Source organism: Helicoverpa zea, chromosome 31 (genome assembly GCF_022581195.2).
Source record: "Helicoverpa zea isolate HzStark_Cry1AcR chromosome 31, ilHelZeax1.1, whole genome shotgun sequence".
NCBI lineage: Eukaryota > Metazoa > Arthropoda > Insecta > Lepidoptera > Noctuidae > Helicoverpa > Helicoverpa zea.
In genome coordinates, this window is record NC_061482.1 from 6,646,943 (window position 1) to 6,665,580 (window position 18,638).

The window sequence follows — 18,638 nt, forward strand, 5'->3', positions numbered from 1 at the left end:
GAAGGTAGCCTAGGTCATCTTAAAAATAATTTTAGGCCAATCAGGGTATTGGTATTGCAACATACACAGTTTTGTTACCAACCATCCAGATCAATCAGAATCAGAGAATGAAGAATCTGAGAAGACTTACTTCTTGTCAGGTAGGGTCCGGGTGGAGCGTGCGTCATCACCACCGTCATCATCGTACGCGCTACCCGTGCCACTGTAATAAGAAAGCTCATCTTAAGCACCTCGGTAGGTAGGGTCGTTTTGTCCCTACATAAATTCGTGATACACAATTAGCTAAAGAAGGAACAATGGTGATTTTTAATCAGATAAAATCTGACTCTCCTGCTGCGCTCGCAATGTCATCAACGTCCTCATCTGCGATTTCACACCCCCAAAAAATAGTGTTGGTTAATATCACCATGGTAAAATCGCACTAAAATGTTTAATAAGCCTGATTCCGTCTGTCATATTAACTGAAGAGAACAAATACAGAGAACTAGAATCAAAGTACACATTTTACGTTTCATAGATAATGGAATGTACAGAACCCTTATGCGCGAGTCCGACTTGCACAAAGCCGGTTTATTGTCCTGGGATACCGCATTTCGTGGTACTGCATACGTTGGTAAATTGGACCTGTCAGTGTCCACGTCGGAAAATTGCGTTTATCAGAGCTTTGTCCGGCGTCAAATTCCAAATTAAATTGAACACAGGCATACTGCAGGGAAGTGCAGGAGCTGCCTATGTCAATAAATTGATTGAAAGCTCCATAATATGGTGCCCGTCACCGCGCGATAATTTGGTTAAGCGTGAGATACACTTCGGATTTTACAACAGCCGAATTGCGGAGTTTTTAATTTCACTGGCAAATATCATGAACCAATAATCTATAGCTACATATAATAAATCTGTAAAAAAACTTTGTCTGTACATTGAATATAATAAAAAAATAATAATTGAGTGGAGTTCAGAAACAGTAATAGAGCACAAATCCAAAAAAAAAATCTGTCTGTATGTCTGTTTGTTTGTACACGCTAATCTTCGGAACAACTGGACGGATTTCAATGATTTTTTCTTTGTTGTATCGGTATAAAGTCTTGGCAACATATAGGCTATAATTTATCTTCGAAACTTGAAGACCTGGTGCAGAACTGCAACAGATCAACGAAACTATAAGAGATACAAAAATGGTGCCATAGCAAAAATTGTTCCACGTGATGAGCATTTTCGGCTGAGAGAATAAATTTGAAGATCTGGAACGCCTGATGTAGAACCCCAAGAGCCCAGCTACACTGTTGCATATACGGGTATGACGTTTTAGCAAAAGTTGTTCAATTTGATAAGCACTCTCTGTTGACTTATAAAAATGCAAGATCTAAAACACCTGATGTAGAACTCCAGAAGCCCAGCTAGACTATAGCATATAATATAAAGGTACGACGTTTTAGCAAAAGTTGTTCAATCGGATGAGCACTCTCTGTTGACTTACAAAAATCGAAGATCTAAAACATCTGAAGTTGAACTCCAAGTGCCCTACTACACTTGAAATGACGTATTCTATCTGATGTATATTTTCTGTTGACTTATGAGAATCGAAGATCAGAAACATCTGATGTGGAAATGAAAGCTATCTCTAATTTCATTGTATAATCATACAATAAGCTGGAAGTACCTCCAAGCGGTGAAGGCGGTAATAGTTTAGGACAGACTTTCAATGGTGATGCTATATCATCGTCAATTTTACTCTCTTACTACAAAACTTTATATTTATTTATTTATTTATTATTATTAGGTTCACCCACAGCATATACATACACATACACAATACATAGATAGAAGCTTAAGTACTATTCTAATATATATGCCAATTAAGGGTAAACACAACATTTACATTATATAGAATGAATGTTCGAGTTTTAATGCTATTTGAGTGTTGTATTCTTTTCCATTTATCTTCGACAGCCTACTCTCGCCTGTACGACTGGCGCGAGGAGGCTCAGCGCCGGGGGGAAACTCCGCTGCCGCGGCAAGTTGTCGCGCAGCGGGCGGAGCTCCGGCGCGATCTCATGGTGGCCTGGAGGGAGCGACTGTCGCAACCCAGTGCAGGGCACGCCACCATCGTGGCGGTAAGTCCCCTCTTTGAGGAGTGGCTCGGGAGGAGTCACGGCGCCGTCACGTACCGCATGACGCAGGTCCTCACCGGACACGGTTGTTTCGGGAGGTACCTGCACCGAATCGTTCGTGAGGAGGCGCCCGGGTGTCATCATTGTGCGGACAGCCCCGAGGACACGGTGGACCACACAGTCCAGGTGTGCCCCGCATGGGAGGGGCACCGCCGGGTCCTCGTCGAGGCTTTGGGCGGCGGCGACCTTTCGCGTCCGGGCCTGGTTCAGGCCATGGTCCGGGGCGAGAGGGAATGGGATGCCGTCGCCTCCTTCTGCGAAGCAGTCATGCTCGAGAAAGAGGAGGCGGAACGCCAGAGAGTACGCACCTCTCATCCCGGCCGCCGCGCTGGACCAGGTAGACACCATGGGCGCCGGGTGTCGCGAGATGACTCCCGGCCACCGTAGGTGTGGGTCTGTGGGCGGTGAGTTCGGGTGGCTCATCGTCCCTCTGTCTGCTTAGACGACAGACCCGTGTCGACGGCGCGCGTTGTTCCACGCGCTCCTCAAAGAGATGTCAGCAACCCCAAGGCCTGCAGAGGCTGCGGGTTGTTCGAAAGAGATACCGCGGCCCTGGTACACAAAAGGCCTATGACGGAACACGACGGTGTAAGAGTCTGACACTCCCTCGCCGCTGCTAACCTACAGCGGGAGGGGTCATTTGATGATTTTTGATGTCGTTAAAAAAAAAAAAAAAAAAAAGGGTAGCCTACTCAGTGCCGCGGGGGGCGAGGGGGCAGTCAGCTAGATTTTAATTGATCAGGTATCTTCTTCACAATAAAACTATTACCATGGCTAGAAAGAGGTCGAATCTTTTCCAATGTTCCTAGGGAGAGAATCATAAGATCCCAACGATATACCGAAGAGCGTTTGGAAGGACTTGATGCTGTTCGAGAACATCAGTCTGCAACTTGCTCTGAGGAAATCTCATCGGATCGCGAAGCGCGCTTCCGTCATTGGCATATTTACGCATCTACATCCATATCTCTAGCTAGAGAACTTCTCAAGTAAAGAATATGCTACTCATTGTCTCGCGAGTCGGAGACGTTCACTGATACAAATTATACAAAATAAGCATGGTGAATCAAAGAAAGTAATAGTCCGTCTTTTAGATAGCCCTAAAATAATGGACAAGTATTTTTTCTTTTCTTTCACAAACAAAGAACAACGAAGATACAAAACGCTTAAATTTTGTGTTAAGTCACTTCTTAGTACAAATTTTACATAGACGTGACATCACGAGCCCCCACTCTCCGACTTTGTTGCGTTAAATCTCATTGTTATTATTGTTATTACCTCAAGAGCCTTTTCCCCTACTATGTTAAGGTCGGCTTCGATGCAACTGAGTACCAGTGTTTTACAAGAAACGACTGCCTATCTGACCTCCACAACCCGGTTACCCGCTCAACCCAATACCTCTTGGTAAAACTGGTCACACTTACTGGCTTCTGACTGCCCATAACGACTGCCAAGTATGTTCATTAACAGCCGGGACACACTAGCAATGACAGCTCCTCCAAAAACCGGTCATTGGTGTCCAAAATATTCTTAGAAAGTACATACGAACTAAGAAAAGTTGTATTGGCAAGTACTTGCCAGACCTGGAATCGCAGTCACACACTCATACTTGAGAGATTGGTTCTCTAAACACTAGGTCACCACTACTTTGTTATTTAAGGGTCCGTTCAGAAAAACCACTTAAATGCGGACTAATTAAAATCACTACTTTTATCCCTATGGTCACGCCTATTGCGCTTTAGTTCTTAGCGTTTTGTTTAGTCTGCTGTGCTTTTGCCGTTGACGTACAAAAGTTAAATGTATGGAACGTTTCGAATGATTTTGCGTATCCCGTTGTTTTCCCGTCAACGGGCTCTTAAAATTCAAGATCAGACGATTCAGATCTATGATTTTGCTGACCCCGTAACGCTGGCATAAGGGGCAGGATCCGCGTACGAAGTCGCGGGCAGAAGCTAGTTCGGAATAAACGTAAAAGCATCGTTTAGTTACTGGAGAAGTGGAGATTTTCAGATAGTGATTTTTTTACCAAATAAAAAAAAATGGGTCAATTAAGAATATTACTTGTTTCACTCAAGCTTATAATTGGGGCCCAATAAGATGCTACACGTGTCCAAAATCTTAGGCAGTTGAACTAAATTTAACAGCTCCTTTGGGACTCTGAGTTTGATTACGCCGTAATTAGAAATGTGACGAAAATCTTTGAAACTATTCGACCGATGAATTGGGCACAGTTTTGATTCCTATTTTGATCATTTGAATACATCCTCAATATTAAGGCATAATAAATCAAAATTGAATCCTTGTAAAAAATGGAATCTTGTCGGCAAAATCGCCAACAACAAATCCAGTGTTTGAGAAAGCAGTTAGTGTTAGTTTAGTCTCATCTATCTATGTCACAGTTACACGCAAATATTCTTTCCCATTGTCAACCCATAAAACGGGAGTTTCCACATAATTTTTTGCCCGTAAACCCTTACCCCCTTCACGTGCGGTACTTTACACCTTCTAAGAAGAGTGAAGCCACATAACGAGAGGGACTCCCGTGAACCCTTTGGTCTCAGGTGGTTTTTTGGCCTGTCTGGCTCGGTAGCCAAGCAACGAGTGGTGACACGACCCACGTGCTCGCCTCGACGGCTAATTGGTCGCATTGTCGACAAACTCAAAGGGTATAAGTTTGTTCAATTTGTATGGTCTCGCTTGCAGTCATGTAAATTAACGTATAAAGTTATATGGTCGGGGTGTATTTTGAAAGGATATTTTTGACGTAAAAAATGATTATTTAACCCTTTATCAACCAGAAGCACTACGGGATTGTCCGAAAGAGTTAGTACTAGAAGAAAAAACAATGGGTGTAAATCACTAAAAGTCTTAGGATCATAGGGAATGCATGGGAGCCCCATTTGATGCAAAAAGGCAGACGTACGCAAAAGGACGATTACAGGGTGTAAAAAGGAATAAGCTGTGAATATTTGAAAGTCTATTTGGAGTAAAGAGCTGGGAAAGGTGTATAGTTTCTAAGTTCATTGGGTATTTGGTAGTCCCTTAAATAGAACATCAATCTGGAACATCCAAATAAAGTAAAACTCGACCAATTTTTGGAACATACTTAAGTAACTTTTTATGTTTTCCATAAAGGGTCGGTATTTGTTTGTTTAAAGTTCAACGTCCAAACGCGGATGCTTATATTTTTTTCAGAAACTTTGTCAATAACGACTGCTGAAGAGAACAATTAATAATCCAAAAGGGGCCCGACTTTTACGCTCTTACGAATTTACCTACATCTTAGATTTGACAAAGGGTTTCAAAATCTATGTACCTACTGTACTGTAGTCATCGAAGGACTCCATTTTTAGACACTAGTAAAACTTAGTAGGTACCCTTTTTAAAACTGCAGGGTTTCCTTAGATTTTCCTGGGACAATGTAACTTCATTCTGATCAATAGGTATTTATAGGCCAAAAATAATTCAAGGATTTTTCGGTACATATTTTATGTACTTACGTACCTACTCTTCGTATTCTTCGAATCGGAAATCCTATTATATGTATTTAATAGATTCCTATCAAGAGATATCATGATGACCAAGCGATTTATATCAAAACGATTTATATTGCTCGAAACTCGAAAAAATGCGGACTAACCATGGAAGTGAGTGCCCGATTTGAACGATTACCATAGCAACCACGGGGCAAGGGGGCCGTTTTAACAATTTTAAAAAAGATTAAGGGATTTCAAGGGCATCTGAAATAATTTGGGAACAACATAAGTGGGTGCTGTATTTTACATTTCAGGCTCATTAAGACACCTATGTCTAAACTGAATTTTCATAACATGTAATACAACCTGTATATTAAGCTAGCATTCCGATCGTAGTAAAAAGTAAATTACGAATAAAAAACACATTGCTAAAGTTGACATTTATGAACCTCCTGACGTGAATATATAGCGCCTCATATTAATTTTTAAATTTTGAAGGGTTAACATTTCGCGAGGGGGTTTTTAAAGAGTAGCAATGTTGGTACTTTTCTAGCAAGCATTTAAACGCGAACAGGAATTTGTGATTATGCTTAGTCTTATTATTACATTCTGATTTTGTATATATTTATTGGTACGCGGTTTTATCTCTTTCAGTATACTTATTATTTCTGGGCGTATAAAGTAAGCCCATAGGCTTTTAGGTAAATAAGTATTATAGGTAACTAAAGCCAGAAAAATGGGTCTGCTTCAGCCCTCAATTGATTAAAATTGGCTCACTACAGCCTTAATTGGATTTGAATCTGTTAAACGACAACAATTCGTGTTGATGCATTTTATTTAATTAGCTCACGAGTGACGCGAGGCTAGTGGAAACCTTTTGTCCTGACACGTCATTACGCTGCAGCTTGACACTGCTGAAACGGAAAACTCAGAAGCAGCTAATTATCGCAATGCTTTTATTTACATAAACGATGGTCGCATGAGTTTTCGTATTATGGTTTATATGTGAATAGACGTTGTTTTTAGTAGTTGGTGAAAATGCAACGTGGATTAGACATGTAGACAATAATCCCAATATTTAGATTTTGATATCGTATTATAACCGTTCTTGCCATGGAGCATTTCCAGTTAACTGGGTGTCTAATTTTCAAATCTTGATCTCAGGACAGTTGCTTGCCGTTGAAAGGCCAAAGTTTATACACAACTGGTAACTTGATGGCACCTTAACAGTTTTGTAAAGAATTTTACAATTAGTTCAAGGAGATAATACTCACTAGGAGGACGGTTTCCTCTTGCGTGTGGCGCTGGCAGGCGTGTGCAGCGGCGTGGGCGCGTGCAGCGAGGACGCAGACCCCAGCGGCGCCTCGCACCCCGACATCTCGTAGCTCTCCGAACTGCTGCTGAACAGACGAAACCGTCAATAAGCACCACTTGCACACCACTAACTATTACCCCCACTGAAAGATACTTACCTGCTCGTACCCGCCGCATTCAAATAACTATGACCCCTCTTAGGAGAATGACCAAATCCAATCAAACTCTCTATGTCATCTAAATTCAAAAGCACCTCCGGATCACTTTCGATTTTAATGTTTGCTGGACTTTTCTGCCGAATATTATCATCTAAGTCTGCTGGTTTTTCACTAGTGTCTAATAACATGAAGAAATGTTCATCGTCCCACACAAAATCATCCATGGTTAGAAGTCAGGATGGCCAAAAATCACAAGTATTTGAGGAAAGGGTTGGCGGCCGAGTGCGGCTCGTTTCCGACCAGATCAACAGGTTGCGATCTACTGTTGCCCGTTGCGGCTCGGGGGAAGCTCACTAGGTGCGCGTCGCCACACGCCCGTCGCCCACCCTTCCGTTTTCTTACAAACTTTTGAGTGTTACAACATTTAAAGTAACGAATTTTCGGGAGACTTTGTACAAATTATTTTCATGTCAAAATCAAGATACATATACCTTTATTTCCTAGTCCTAACACGACAAGCGAGACTTAGATACTTATGCCATTACTGACTTACACATGCATAATACAAGAGATCAAACTACTTCATCGACAGTAAGATGTCGAATGATTATTTTCTGAAACGTCGGTTTGGAACTAAATCAGGTAATGAAAAGAAAGTTCCCTTTTATAAAGGGCTTTAGAAAAGGCTACTTTGTAAAGGCTATGGCACCTGAAGTTGAAAGTTCATATAAATTACGCAATGACCTAAGTACTTTGAAAGTATTTTACTTAGTTAGTACCTATATTTCTACCACCTCGGTTGTTTTTGGAAAAAATGAGCAATTGCAAAAATGCTCACAAAGAGACAGTAGGGCACGGTTCTAGTTCAGGTCTCGTTAATTATATTATTATTTTATGCACAACGAAAAGCGATAAAGAGGCTCCAAAAATGTATTTAGGTACCACAAACGACGAATGATGATGATGACTGGGGGGTAGCAGCTAAAACGCCTATCTATACTTATATCCTTAATGCCTACCAAAGATTTAGTCAGTCACTGGAGAGCACATCAACAGAGCTCTTAATAATAAGCACACCAAGTCGCTGAGGTCGATATCGACCAGGATCAATCAAAGGTTAATAGTTCCAGATACGTACTAGTGTGAAGATTTCCTCTTGCGGGGGTCATGGTGGTGCTGGTGCGAGGACTGCATGGGCGGCTGGTGCGGCGTGTGTGCGAGGGAGCCGGCGGAGTCTGGGCAGCCGCCGCCGCCGCCACCGCCGCCCGGGGTCAGCTCATACGCCGGCGCCGCGCTCGCGCTCGCCCTGGGTGAATAAGATAGATGGTAAGTTAATATAAATTCGTAGGAACCTTATATCTAAGAAAAGATGGATAGATTGAATGAAAGATGACATGAATAGGAAGGGGGTGAGTGTCAGTATGACGAGCGACAGGGAAAAATGGAAGAGGAAGACTTTGCGCCGACCCCAAATAAAATTGGGAACAGGGCAGGAGGAAGAAAGAAGATTATAAGGGAACATTCATAAAAATTCAGCTCTTACTATTTGTTAATTTATAACGGCACATTATCATTGTTTTGTTATGTTAAGGATACCCATGGTACCATAAAGTATGATGTATTACTTTTGCAGAAAGTGTAATACAAGCAAACACAACAGTTCAAGAGCCGCAAACAGTCAATGACACTAAAATAAATCTTGAACTGGAAAGCAAGAAAAAGCGGCACAAGTTTTACTTTTGTTCCTGATTTTCAAAAGCTTTACAGGAAATGCACAACTTTAAGAATTGCTATTTTCAAACTTGAATATGTCAGGTTATTTTAACCCAAATAAAAACCAACATATATAATGACGAATGTTGCCGCTTAAATTGCGCTCAGTTGCTTCTAAACCTCCATAGTTTCAATACTTAATGAAATAATTTTAATGGATTCGCCTCATTCAGACGCAGGATATATATAGTGTCTGGTACAGCATAGTTGCAGCATACTATTTGTATGCGCTGCGAAGGCGTCGCGAATGCGTCGAGCAACCTTGACATTGCCCAGCTAAAGCGCGGCAGCCGCTCTTGCTTGCTCACACACTCTCTCAATATTGTTTAGTCTTTTATGTTTCCTATTTTTCTGAAATTACCAAGTCATCCAAATGGTCCATGGGCTATGGGTGAACATTTTTACTGATCTAATCTCATCAATCAATGTTGCTACTGACTCCTTTTGTGTTCGATGGCCGATAACACTCGAAGAAAACGGCAAGCCTATTCACAAAAATAGTGCGCTAAATTAAAATTGTTTGTCATTTCATAACATTTGAGATACCGTACTAGTGCGGTTTGGAACTTTTTTTCAAATTTTGGGGAAAACTTCACAACAATACGCTGTTTTACGAAGTTTGGCACGTGACCCTTCAAAAAAAGGGTTTTAAATGTACAAGTATAATTAAAAAGGGCTCACGAGTACGATCAATGGAGTATTTAGGAGTAAATGCTCGACATTGGTGTAGTACGTGAACAAGGTTCATATTGCTAGGCGATGACACAACTATAGGAACAGTTGTTTGGTATCGTTGCCTGCTTTGAACTATAAATCGATAAAACGTTGCCATATTATCGCTGACTCACAAATGCTTAGGTAGGCAACAAGTCCACACAATAGCTAATGTTTTGGAATAGAACATGTTCAACTATCAAACATGAAAGCCGTATCTAGGTCGCTGCTAATAGCCTTAGGCCTAATCTGCGGCTGGGTTGTACCAGCCCGTTTACTTATTACTGGCTTCAATCCGCAAATTACTTGTGTTTTCTAGAATATATGCACATCGGGACGAAACTTTCAAACAATCCTAATCGAACTTCATATCTATTTAAATACAATTAAGTCCTAAAAGGGTTTAATCTACCTACTGCTTGCGCAAACATCGTGTATTACCTAACTTTACGTACCTATGACCTAATATAGACGCTTAGCTATCTAAGGTACCTACTACGGTACAAAGATAAGAAGAACGGATAAATGGCGAAAACAATGGAATAGCTGCACAATTTATCATGAGTCATGGACAAAGAATAACACAGACTACGATCTGCAGCATCATTTGCCGGATATGCATGACATTCACCACCACTACGTTAGCCACTCATTTGCTAATTATCCATATACAATAAGTCGGATTCTCACGGTTTTACCCGGGTATGCAGTAGGTAAGCACCGCTATATGTGAAAACTACTACAACATGTCCTCTCCCCGATTTCCATCTGGGAGTAATTTGCTCCTAACTAAATCCCGCTTTTTATCACAACCTGCCCTAATTACGTTAGGAGACATCTGTTTTGGATTGTCAATTTCTTCACTAGGTATTCCTTGGTTGAAAGTACCCAAGTATGGCGATGTAATCATAAACAGCGACCACTAGCGCACATGTCAAAACATCATAATTGAGCCGCAACATTGTGGTCACGATACTTTGACAATATTATCCTCGCTTTGAAACAAGCTGCATGCTATCAACCAAGCTACATTCATAATGCAACTGGCAGAATGATGAGTGATCCAAATTGATAGACATTTCGTTAGGGTGCGTCCACATCTGACCAATGCGCAGCTCGTGAAAGGGCTCGCGGCAATGACTTTGTGCAAGGCTCGAACCTGTATAACATATGGACATAGAGTAGGTACCTACTCAATACCCAATTTAAATGCAGTTATAACAAATATGCACGCGCGCAGATCGCGAGCAGCCCGCGGTATCATTTCAAAAACAGAAAGGTATCAAGAACTGGGCTACTTTGTCTGTACTAATACAGTAAAAAGGAAAGATTGTTTATTTGACATGAAAAGACTCCGAACCTATATGACTGATTTGAAAAATCCTTTCACTGTTGGGAAGCTTTATTATCCCCGGTGAACATAGACTATGTTTAACTCGGGTTCTTGAAGAAGTTCTCCCGGGACGCGGGTGAAATAATGGGAAAACAGCTAGTCATGAATAAAAGAAGGCAAGAGTGGATTGGATGAAAATCATCTAGTGAGTTTAAACAAAAATTTTTTTTTTTTTCAAGTTGTAACCCAAAACAAAATGACCTATACCTGAGATTGCATAATGCTTTACCAGTAGACTGCGCAGGTAATACCAATCACAGTACGCTTTGCTGGTAAAATGGCGCAATTGCTGTGAATGACAGCTTCCAAACGACCTCAGACTATGCGCTGTTATTTACTAGCTACTGCTGGTTATCCTTGCATGGTTGTTGTAATTTTCACAAAAAATAAGAGATGGTATTTCTTGTTTGATATAGTGATAATGTAGGCGAATAATTTATTTTGAATTCAAAAGACGATACCATAATCACGTGAAAAATAGTGTTGGAAAGTGCAGTCAGTCGGTTACGAATATGCTTTCAACCACATTTTAACTTATTGACGCTTACTGTGGACTTAGAGTTACCTACCATCATCATCAGCATTTTTATCGTCCCACTGCTGATTAATTCATTATCTTTTTTTTTCAATAATTATTTATCATATTTAAAGAAATTGAAGAATCCAAATTTGTAAATTAAAATATAAATATCCAGCCTGTAGTGCCAAGCTGGCTATATTTTATTGTTTGTGATGAGACTGTCGATGACGAATAGTTTTCTCCTATTTTTATCCTTTTTAGAGGATTGACGCATAATTGTATTGATTTTCTTATTATGTACGTTTCAGGTATTATATAGAGGTAAGTTTTATTTTACGGCCCCGTTAATAAGCAGATTGAAACTCAGGCAATACTAACATTTGTTAAAGGATTCACAATCTCACAAACACTACGCGGTTGGAGCGTGGTTGTCTACAACATATGTAGGTCTATATTAAGTATACACAAATGTTTATATAGGCAAAAGGTCACAAGAGGATATTAAAGCAAGACTAGCTCATTGATACTTTGTTTCCTACTTTACATGATTCTTCGATGACTGTCATCACGTATACAGCTGAGGCTCTTTATGTCTTGTTAAAGTAGATTTAAGTTAAACACTTTGTGTTAACAATAAAAAGTACGCCTAATCATGGCAGAGTATGGTTAGAACTGATAACTACACCTAACAACTGATTTGTACCCATATTCTGAGAAATAAATGTTTCTTTCTTTCTTTCTCTCCCTTAGGATGCAATGTTGCATCAATTAGGTTTTTTACATCAATATTTAGAGTAACTTGCAAACTGCATACTTTTTAGTCGGCCGACAGTTGACACGATGGGAGGCATATATTTTTGGCTAAATACCTTATCTTTGTAATGTGCGTACCTATTTGCATTCATACTGATTTATGAACGCAAACAAACTATTGGCTGACTAAAAGTGTGCAGTGGTGGTACAAGGTTTTCGATGAGACAAAGCAGGACTTTCGCTCGAAGTTTGTATTAAGACACTGAAAAACAAACCACTAAACGAACTTAATTAAGAGGAGAAAGTAATATCTCCGTAAAATACAGTAAATATTTCATAACAACCGCGGTTGGACGCAGAGGCGAATAGCGTGGGTGTGTTACCACGAACATAACGATTAATTATGAAACGAGGCCTAAATGCGAATTACGCGTCGCACTCGTTTTCTCGCACTATCTCTATATGACAGAAACTTTGTTTCACAGTAATGGTATGGTCATTGACCATAGAAAGACCTAGTGAAGTGCTAAGGTATGGCCATTTACCATCCAGAGGCGTAGTGAAATGCTACATGACCCTTCATTCGCACAGCGAGCTAGCTCTCAATGCATTTACTTATAGGTAAAAAGGTTGCTTGCAGAGAGAATATCACCGCAAGGTTAATATCGTGTCATTGCATTACTTACCCTTACAAATGAAACTACGTAACTAGTAATAACATATCATAATGTTTTCAAATCAGTTTGCTACTTAATTTGAATAGGTTTGGCTTTCATAGAAGGTAGCCAACTAAGTACCTACTGTTCTCGCTCTAGGGAACTAATCCTCATTTTACATTAGTCATAGCCTATGTTATAGAGGTAGATGAACAGCGCAACGAATTTTTGAATGCTTGATCAAGCAAAAGAATAGCTAGATTTTTTCTAAATACATATTATTTTCTTCTGATATTCTAATTATTTGCTCGACCGTCTCATGGATAGTGATAGAGTCGGCCGCTACAAAGCTATCTGAGAGAACACAAATTGATAATCCTTATTGATCGATTATGACAATTCATGGGAATTGTCATCAATTACCGAATAACACAGTGGGTCACGATGTGACGTCAGAGGTTTAATGAGAACAACAACTTTGCGTTACTCGACTGCAACAGGAATGATGCATAGTGGACATATTTATAAGTTCACCGACTTTAACAAATCAGTGTTAAAAGACAACGAATTTCTCAAATACTTATTGCATTGCGAACGCGTGAGACAATCCATAATTTTACAGTTGATTTCACAAGTACAGAGCATTGACAATATTACTAACATCAAAAGTAAAAAATTATATCAGAATCGAATCGATATCGAATAATTCCAAAAAAAAAAAAATACATACACTTTGTAAAAAGTGTAATATATTTAAAGAGTATTTCTTGGACCCAACTATTTTGTAAATTCCGATAAGTTATTGTCACTACTTAGGTACTCTTCATAATTTTCAAACTATATACTACATTATCGAACTGTGACAAATCTAGAGAATAAAATCTTTTTAAGTTTTATCAGAATTTAACGTCTTTAATAGGCGTAATAAATCACTGTTTAACGGTCGTCTGATTCAGTCGGGCAAGCGTAGACGAGGAGTGACACATCGAGAATGATTTCCAGTGCGGTTCTTTGCTCCTACTTAGAACTTAGCCCGCTTTCTTTGTGCGAGGTGTGAAAGGGGCGGGGCGCGCAGTGGGCGGCTAGACACGCCCACTTACCCCTCTCCCTCTCTTAGCCTCAGACTTCAGATATTCATGTTTTAGAGTTACGCAGAGAAATTAGAAAATCTCGTCACCCGCCGTCCCACATACCTTTACTAAACGTTCTACGTCGTTATTCTCATACAAGTAAACAATGAAGTGTTTATGAAAAAAATACAAAGCCAAAATCAAAAGAAATATTCCCGTAAAATATTCACGTGTGGAATGGAATGGAATTACAATTTTCATGGAATTGGGTTGTGAGATTAATGTTTTGTACCTATAGGGTACAAAGGGTTAGTACCTATAGTGCTTCATTTTAGCTTTCATAGCTTATCCCAATTCAGCGGAAAAATAGGTTTAAATAAAAAAAAAAAAAAACAGACATAATACTTGAACTAATGAATGGTTGCTTTTTGCTTTACAATATGCAGCATGACAAGTGCCATCCATGTTACTAACATCATTTTTAGATAAAATGCGTAGCTTTGTAGCGTTATTTTTACTGTGTTTGTTGTGGGAATTTTTATCCAGTTTCGAATTTCATGTGTGTTCGCGTATATCGCGTACCTATGTTTTTTTTTTCAATATTTAAAAACATCCTGGAAATCCGGGTGTTCTATTCGTACCTTTTAAATGAGTAAATCAATCATTTTCACATTTCACAGATTAAAAGACCATGGTAGAAAAATTAATCTTTTAAAACACTTTTTTACATTAGGAACTAACACGACATAGTTCCTAATGAATAAAAATATAAAAGATTTACGATTGTACGCGTAAAAATAGTGGTCAAAGTAAATATATTAGATACAATACTTTTCTAACACGCCAAACATAGCCACGATACGATTATCCATCATCAAGTTCATAACTTGCGGCTCCATCTTCAGATCAGATGGACCATACAGTATTATTGTATGGCTTTCAGAACATCATACTGTTGCCAATTTCTTTACAAGATGGTTAAATTAGCTTAGATTCCTTTACATAGCTACATACAGGTCGACGCAATAAAAGCGTGTTGATACAGGTGCGTAATAATAGGGGTTAAAGTATGAAATTGCCGATTTGTACTGAAAATCTAAATTGTATTTTTTTTTAATTTTTAACAAACTTATTAAATCAAAATAGTTGCCATTATTATCTATACATTGCGGCCATCTAATAGGAAGGTCATTTATGCCTTTACGATGGAACTCTGAGGATCTAGACTGCAAACTGTGTGAAAGAATTTTGTTCTGCCTCCTGGGAAGAAACTTCTTGTCACGCAGATAATTGTCCAAATCACAAAAAAAAAGCTCGTCCGTTAGAGCAAGGTCTGGCAAATATGGAGGAAGACGAATAGTTTCCAACTGCAGTTCCTGAAGAGTTAAAACGGTTTCTCTTGCTGTATGAGGTCTCGCGTTGTCATGAAGCAATAACGGTGAAGGTCGATTCATGAGTCGTGGCTTTTTTACTGCTCATTTTTTCAACATTATTCGGTGGTCGGCTGGGTATCTGGGTAGTTTGACTAGGATCGGCGTTCACCGTCTCTCTTAATTCCTCGTTAATCATCTGTCAGGCGGTCTTCCTCGTGGCTCGTTCTTCAAGTCGAAGTTTCCACCACGAAAGCGTTTAATCCAAAATCACGGTGCGTTCATTAGCAGACACCTCTTCAAATGCAGCATCGATATTGTGGGCTGTTTCTGCTGTTTACTTCCGCGTCGGATTCTCATATTCAAAAATTACTCAAATTTTCGCAGTATCCATCTTTCTTAAGTTGAATAACAAAAACAATTGAACATGTATTAGTTTTAAGTTGTATATACAACATGTAACTTAATTAACGCACATCCTAAAAAAAAAATAGTTTGTTCAGAATCGTTTACTGAATCGATTTATATCATTTTAAATATAGGTAATTTTTTATCCCAAAAATAATTAAAACTACGGAAATTATTGTCATATTAACCCTGTACCTATAGTCAAAACAAATCCAAATAGACCGTACCTCAAAGTAATAAGACTTCGTGTATTGTCGGCTTTTTCCGTAGTTTCGTTATGTTGTGTGCGTTGCGTAGTAGGTAGTATGACCAAAAGTTCTCCAAGAATTGGTATAACTAGTTTAGTAAATAACAATACATATACATGTTAAATTAAAAATTCAGTGTATGTATTATGATTATAACATAATATTCTAATTAGGGTGTTTGAGGGTGTGCGTTAATTACGTTACATGTTGTATATATAAGTTTTTTTTTTGTCAATTAATGTAAATATTTTGTGAATAAACACATTCTGTACATTAAAAAAAAATTGAACATCGATAATCAAATGTTTCTCATTTTTTTAAAGAAGAACATCACAGAAACCATGAGAAAAAAGTTTCATTCGAAAACCTCAAACCATGAAGACTCTATGGCAATTCAAAAACCTACTAGAATAAAACGGCAATTTCATACTTTAACCCCTAATATTTACAACTACTTCAGTAAGTCCAGGCGTAAATCGAATTATGACAATTAAATAAATATATCAAGTACGGAACCCTACCTATTTTGACAAGTACTTGGTCGGTGTTAAACAATAGCATCGGGGGAACATTGTGCCTAAGTTATTTGACGTAAACAAACTTTGGGGGGAGCTATTTATATGGATAACAAGGTGATCATGACGTGACCGTGGTGACCTTCATTGAAAGCTTGTTACTGGTTTTTCTCATCTTGCCCTGATGCTGAACTCTGTCTCATTGGTCTAGTTCTCAGGTTAGAGCACCAGGTGTCGGGTCGACTCATCGGGCCGAAATTGCTTTGTAGGTTTGAGAAACTTTCACAAGGCAGCCCAAACTCAAAAAGTTGGCGATTGATATTCCCGTGCATCGTAGAGCGCGTTAATGTCAGACCTGCGCCTGATGTCTCTCCGGTCGAGTCGGATTTCCGAAAATCGGCTAGAACATCTGCCCGGGTCAATCGATCATAAGGTCAAGCTATGTTTGGCGCGGTCATGGATGGGTGACTATCTAGACATGTCGGTTTCTCCATGTTTCAGAAGGCACGTTAGATTCGAGGTTCCAGCACTTTCAGCTGTCAGATGAACATCTTTGGGAGTCGTCACGGGTACCTTATCAATAACTGGGATGGGGAGATTGGCAACCGCTCTGTGAGTTGCTAATGAAGTACGTTGAAATCCTATTACCTTAGAAATGTAACCATGCAAGGTCAAGGGTTTCGATTTTCCATTTTTTCGAAGTGACATCGATTTATTTGTCCCTGTTTTTTTTTTCCAGAAAATAGTTTTGCTTTTTGCTCGGAGTGTTTTTATTTCTATCACTGAAAACAAAACTGTTCAGGATTTAAACTCCTTACATTTTCCATTAACGCTTCTTTTATTTTAACTTTCCCGCGAAATACGCTAACGATACAGTAAAATACTCTTACTAAGAAGGCTGTCGCGCACCGCTGCGGCTTCAGCGACGCCGATCGATGCCAGCTAACAAAATAACACTAATTAATTTAACTATAACAATCACCAGCCGACCTTACAACTGTATTATAATTAATATTCGAAGCTCTATTACTTCTTAAAGCTGCAAAACTGAGCTCTTGACGAAACGATCGTACGAAACACGTCAAAATCCCTTTCAACACATTGACCACTTTTCTTAATACATAGATGGAACACAATGAATAACTGTAACTATGTACTTATGTGTATAAAAAAGTCAGTTGTTAATGAGTTGCGGAGGTTTGCGAAGTTAATTTCAACACGGCTTTCTTAAGTGAAAACCTAGTACTTAAAGAACAGGCTACAAACAATAGGTGTTGAAAAATCTGTAGCCGGGCAGCCGCCACGCGCCGGAAAGAAATTTTATATTTATTACAATGGCACCGGTCTGTTACGTAAGGATACGTAAAATAACATAACAGAGTGTAATAAAATGGCGGAGTCGGTAACGTGTAGTACGGCATTGTTGGCGAGCGAGTAATAAACAATCATGGTGCACACACCTGGCAATGTTTGCACTATTCTGCCGATTGCAGCTTCTTATCGTATGCACTTCAAGCTATCCCAAAATCTAAATGCCGACTCTTTTATAGGTTCTCTTTAGTACTAGGTTAATTAAGTTCTCTTGTCTGCTCCTCAAACTGTGATAAAACCGAACTTAGCTGACCTACGAAGAAACAATCATAGAATACAGTAACTTAATTGCTATCCTAAATTCTTGGCTTACGTGACAATTATTTTACCGTGTAATTAATTAACCACCGTGCACCAGCACATCATCCTCCGAGCCTTTTCCCAAACTATGTTGGGGTCGGCTTCCAGTCTAACCGGATTCAGCTGAGTACCAGTGCTTTACAAGAAGCGACTGCCTATCTGACCTCCTCAACCCAGTTACCCGGGCAACCCGATACCCCTTGGTTAGACTGGTGTCAGACTTACTGGCTTCTGACTACCCGTAACGACTGCCAAGGATGTTCAATGACAGCCGGGACCTACAGTTTAACGTGCCATCCGAAACACAGTCATTGGTGTCTAAGATATACTTAGAAAGTACATACAAACTTAGAAAAGTTGCATTGGTACTTGCCTGACCTGGAATCGAACCCGCGCCCTCATACTCGAGAGGTTGGTTCTTTGCCCACTAG

At 39.5% G+C, this 18,638-nt stretch overlaps 1 protein-coding gene across 6 annotated transcripts in view; it reads right to left on the bottom strand.

The window, feature by feature from the left end:
- The window catches only part of LOC124644784 (protein cycle), a 49,200-nt gene that overhangs the window by 8,183 nt on the left and 22,379 nt on the right, over positions 1–18,638 (bottom strand). For 4 of the 6 annotated variants that reach the window (XM_047184325.1, XM_047184326.1, XM_047184323.1 and 1 more), the window contains 3 exons: positions 8,255–8,422; positions 6,919–7,044; positions 131–202 (listed from right to left, as the gene is read on the bottom strand). In XM_047184325.1, the coding sequence (XP_047040281.1) occupies positions 131–202; positions 6,919–7,044; positions 8,255–8,422 (366 nt within the window). The remainder of the gene's footprint in view (positions 1–130; positions 203–6,918; positions 7,045–8,254; positions 8,423–18,638) is intronic. The other 2 variants (XM_047184327.1, XM_047184322.1) reach the window with 1 other exon arrangement.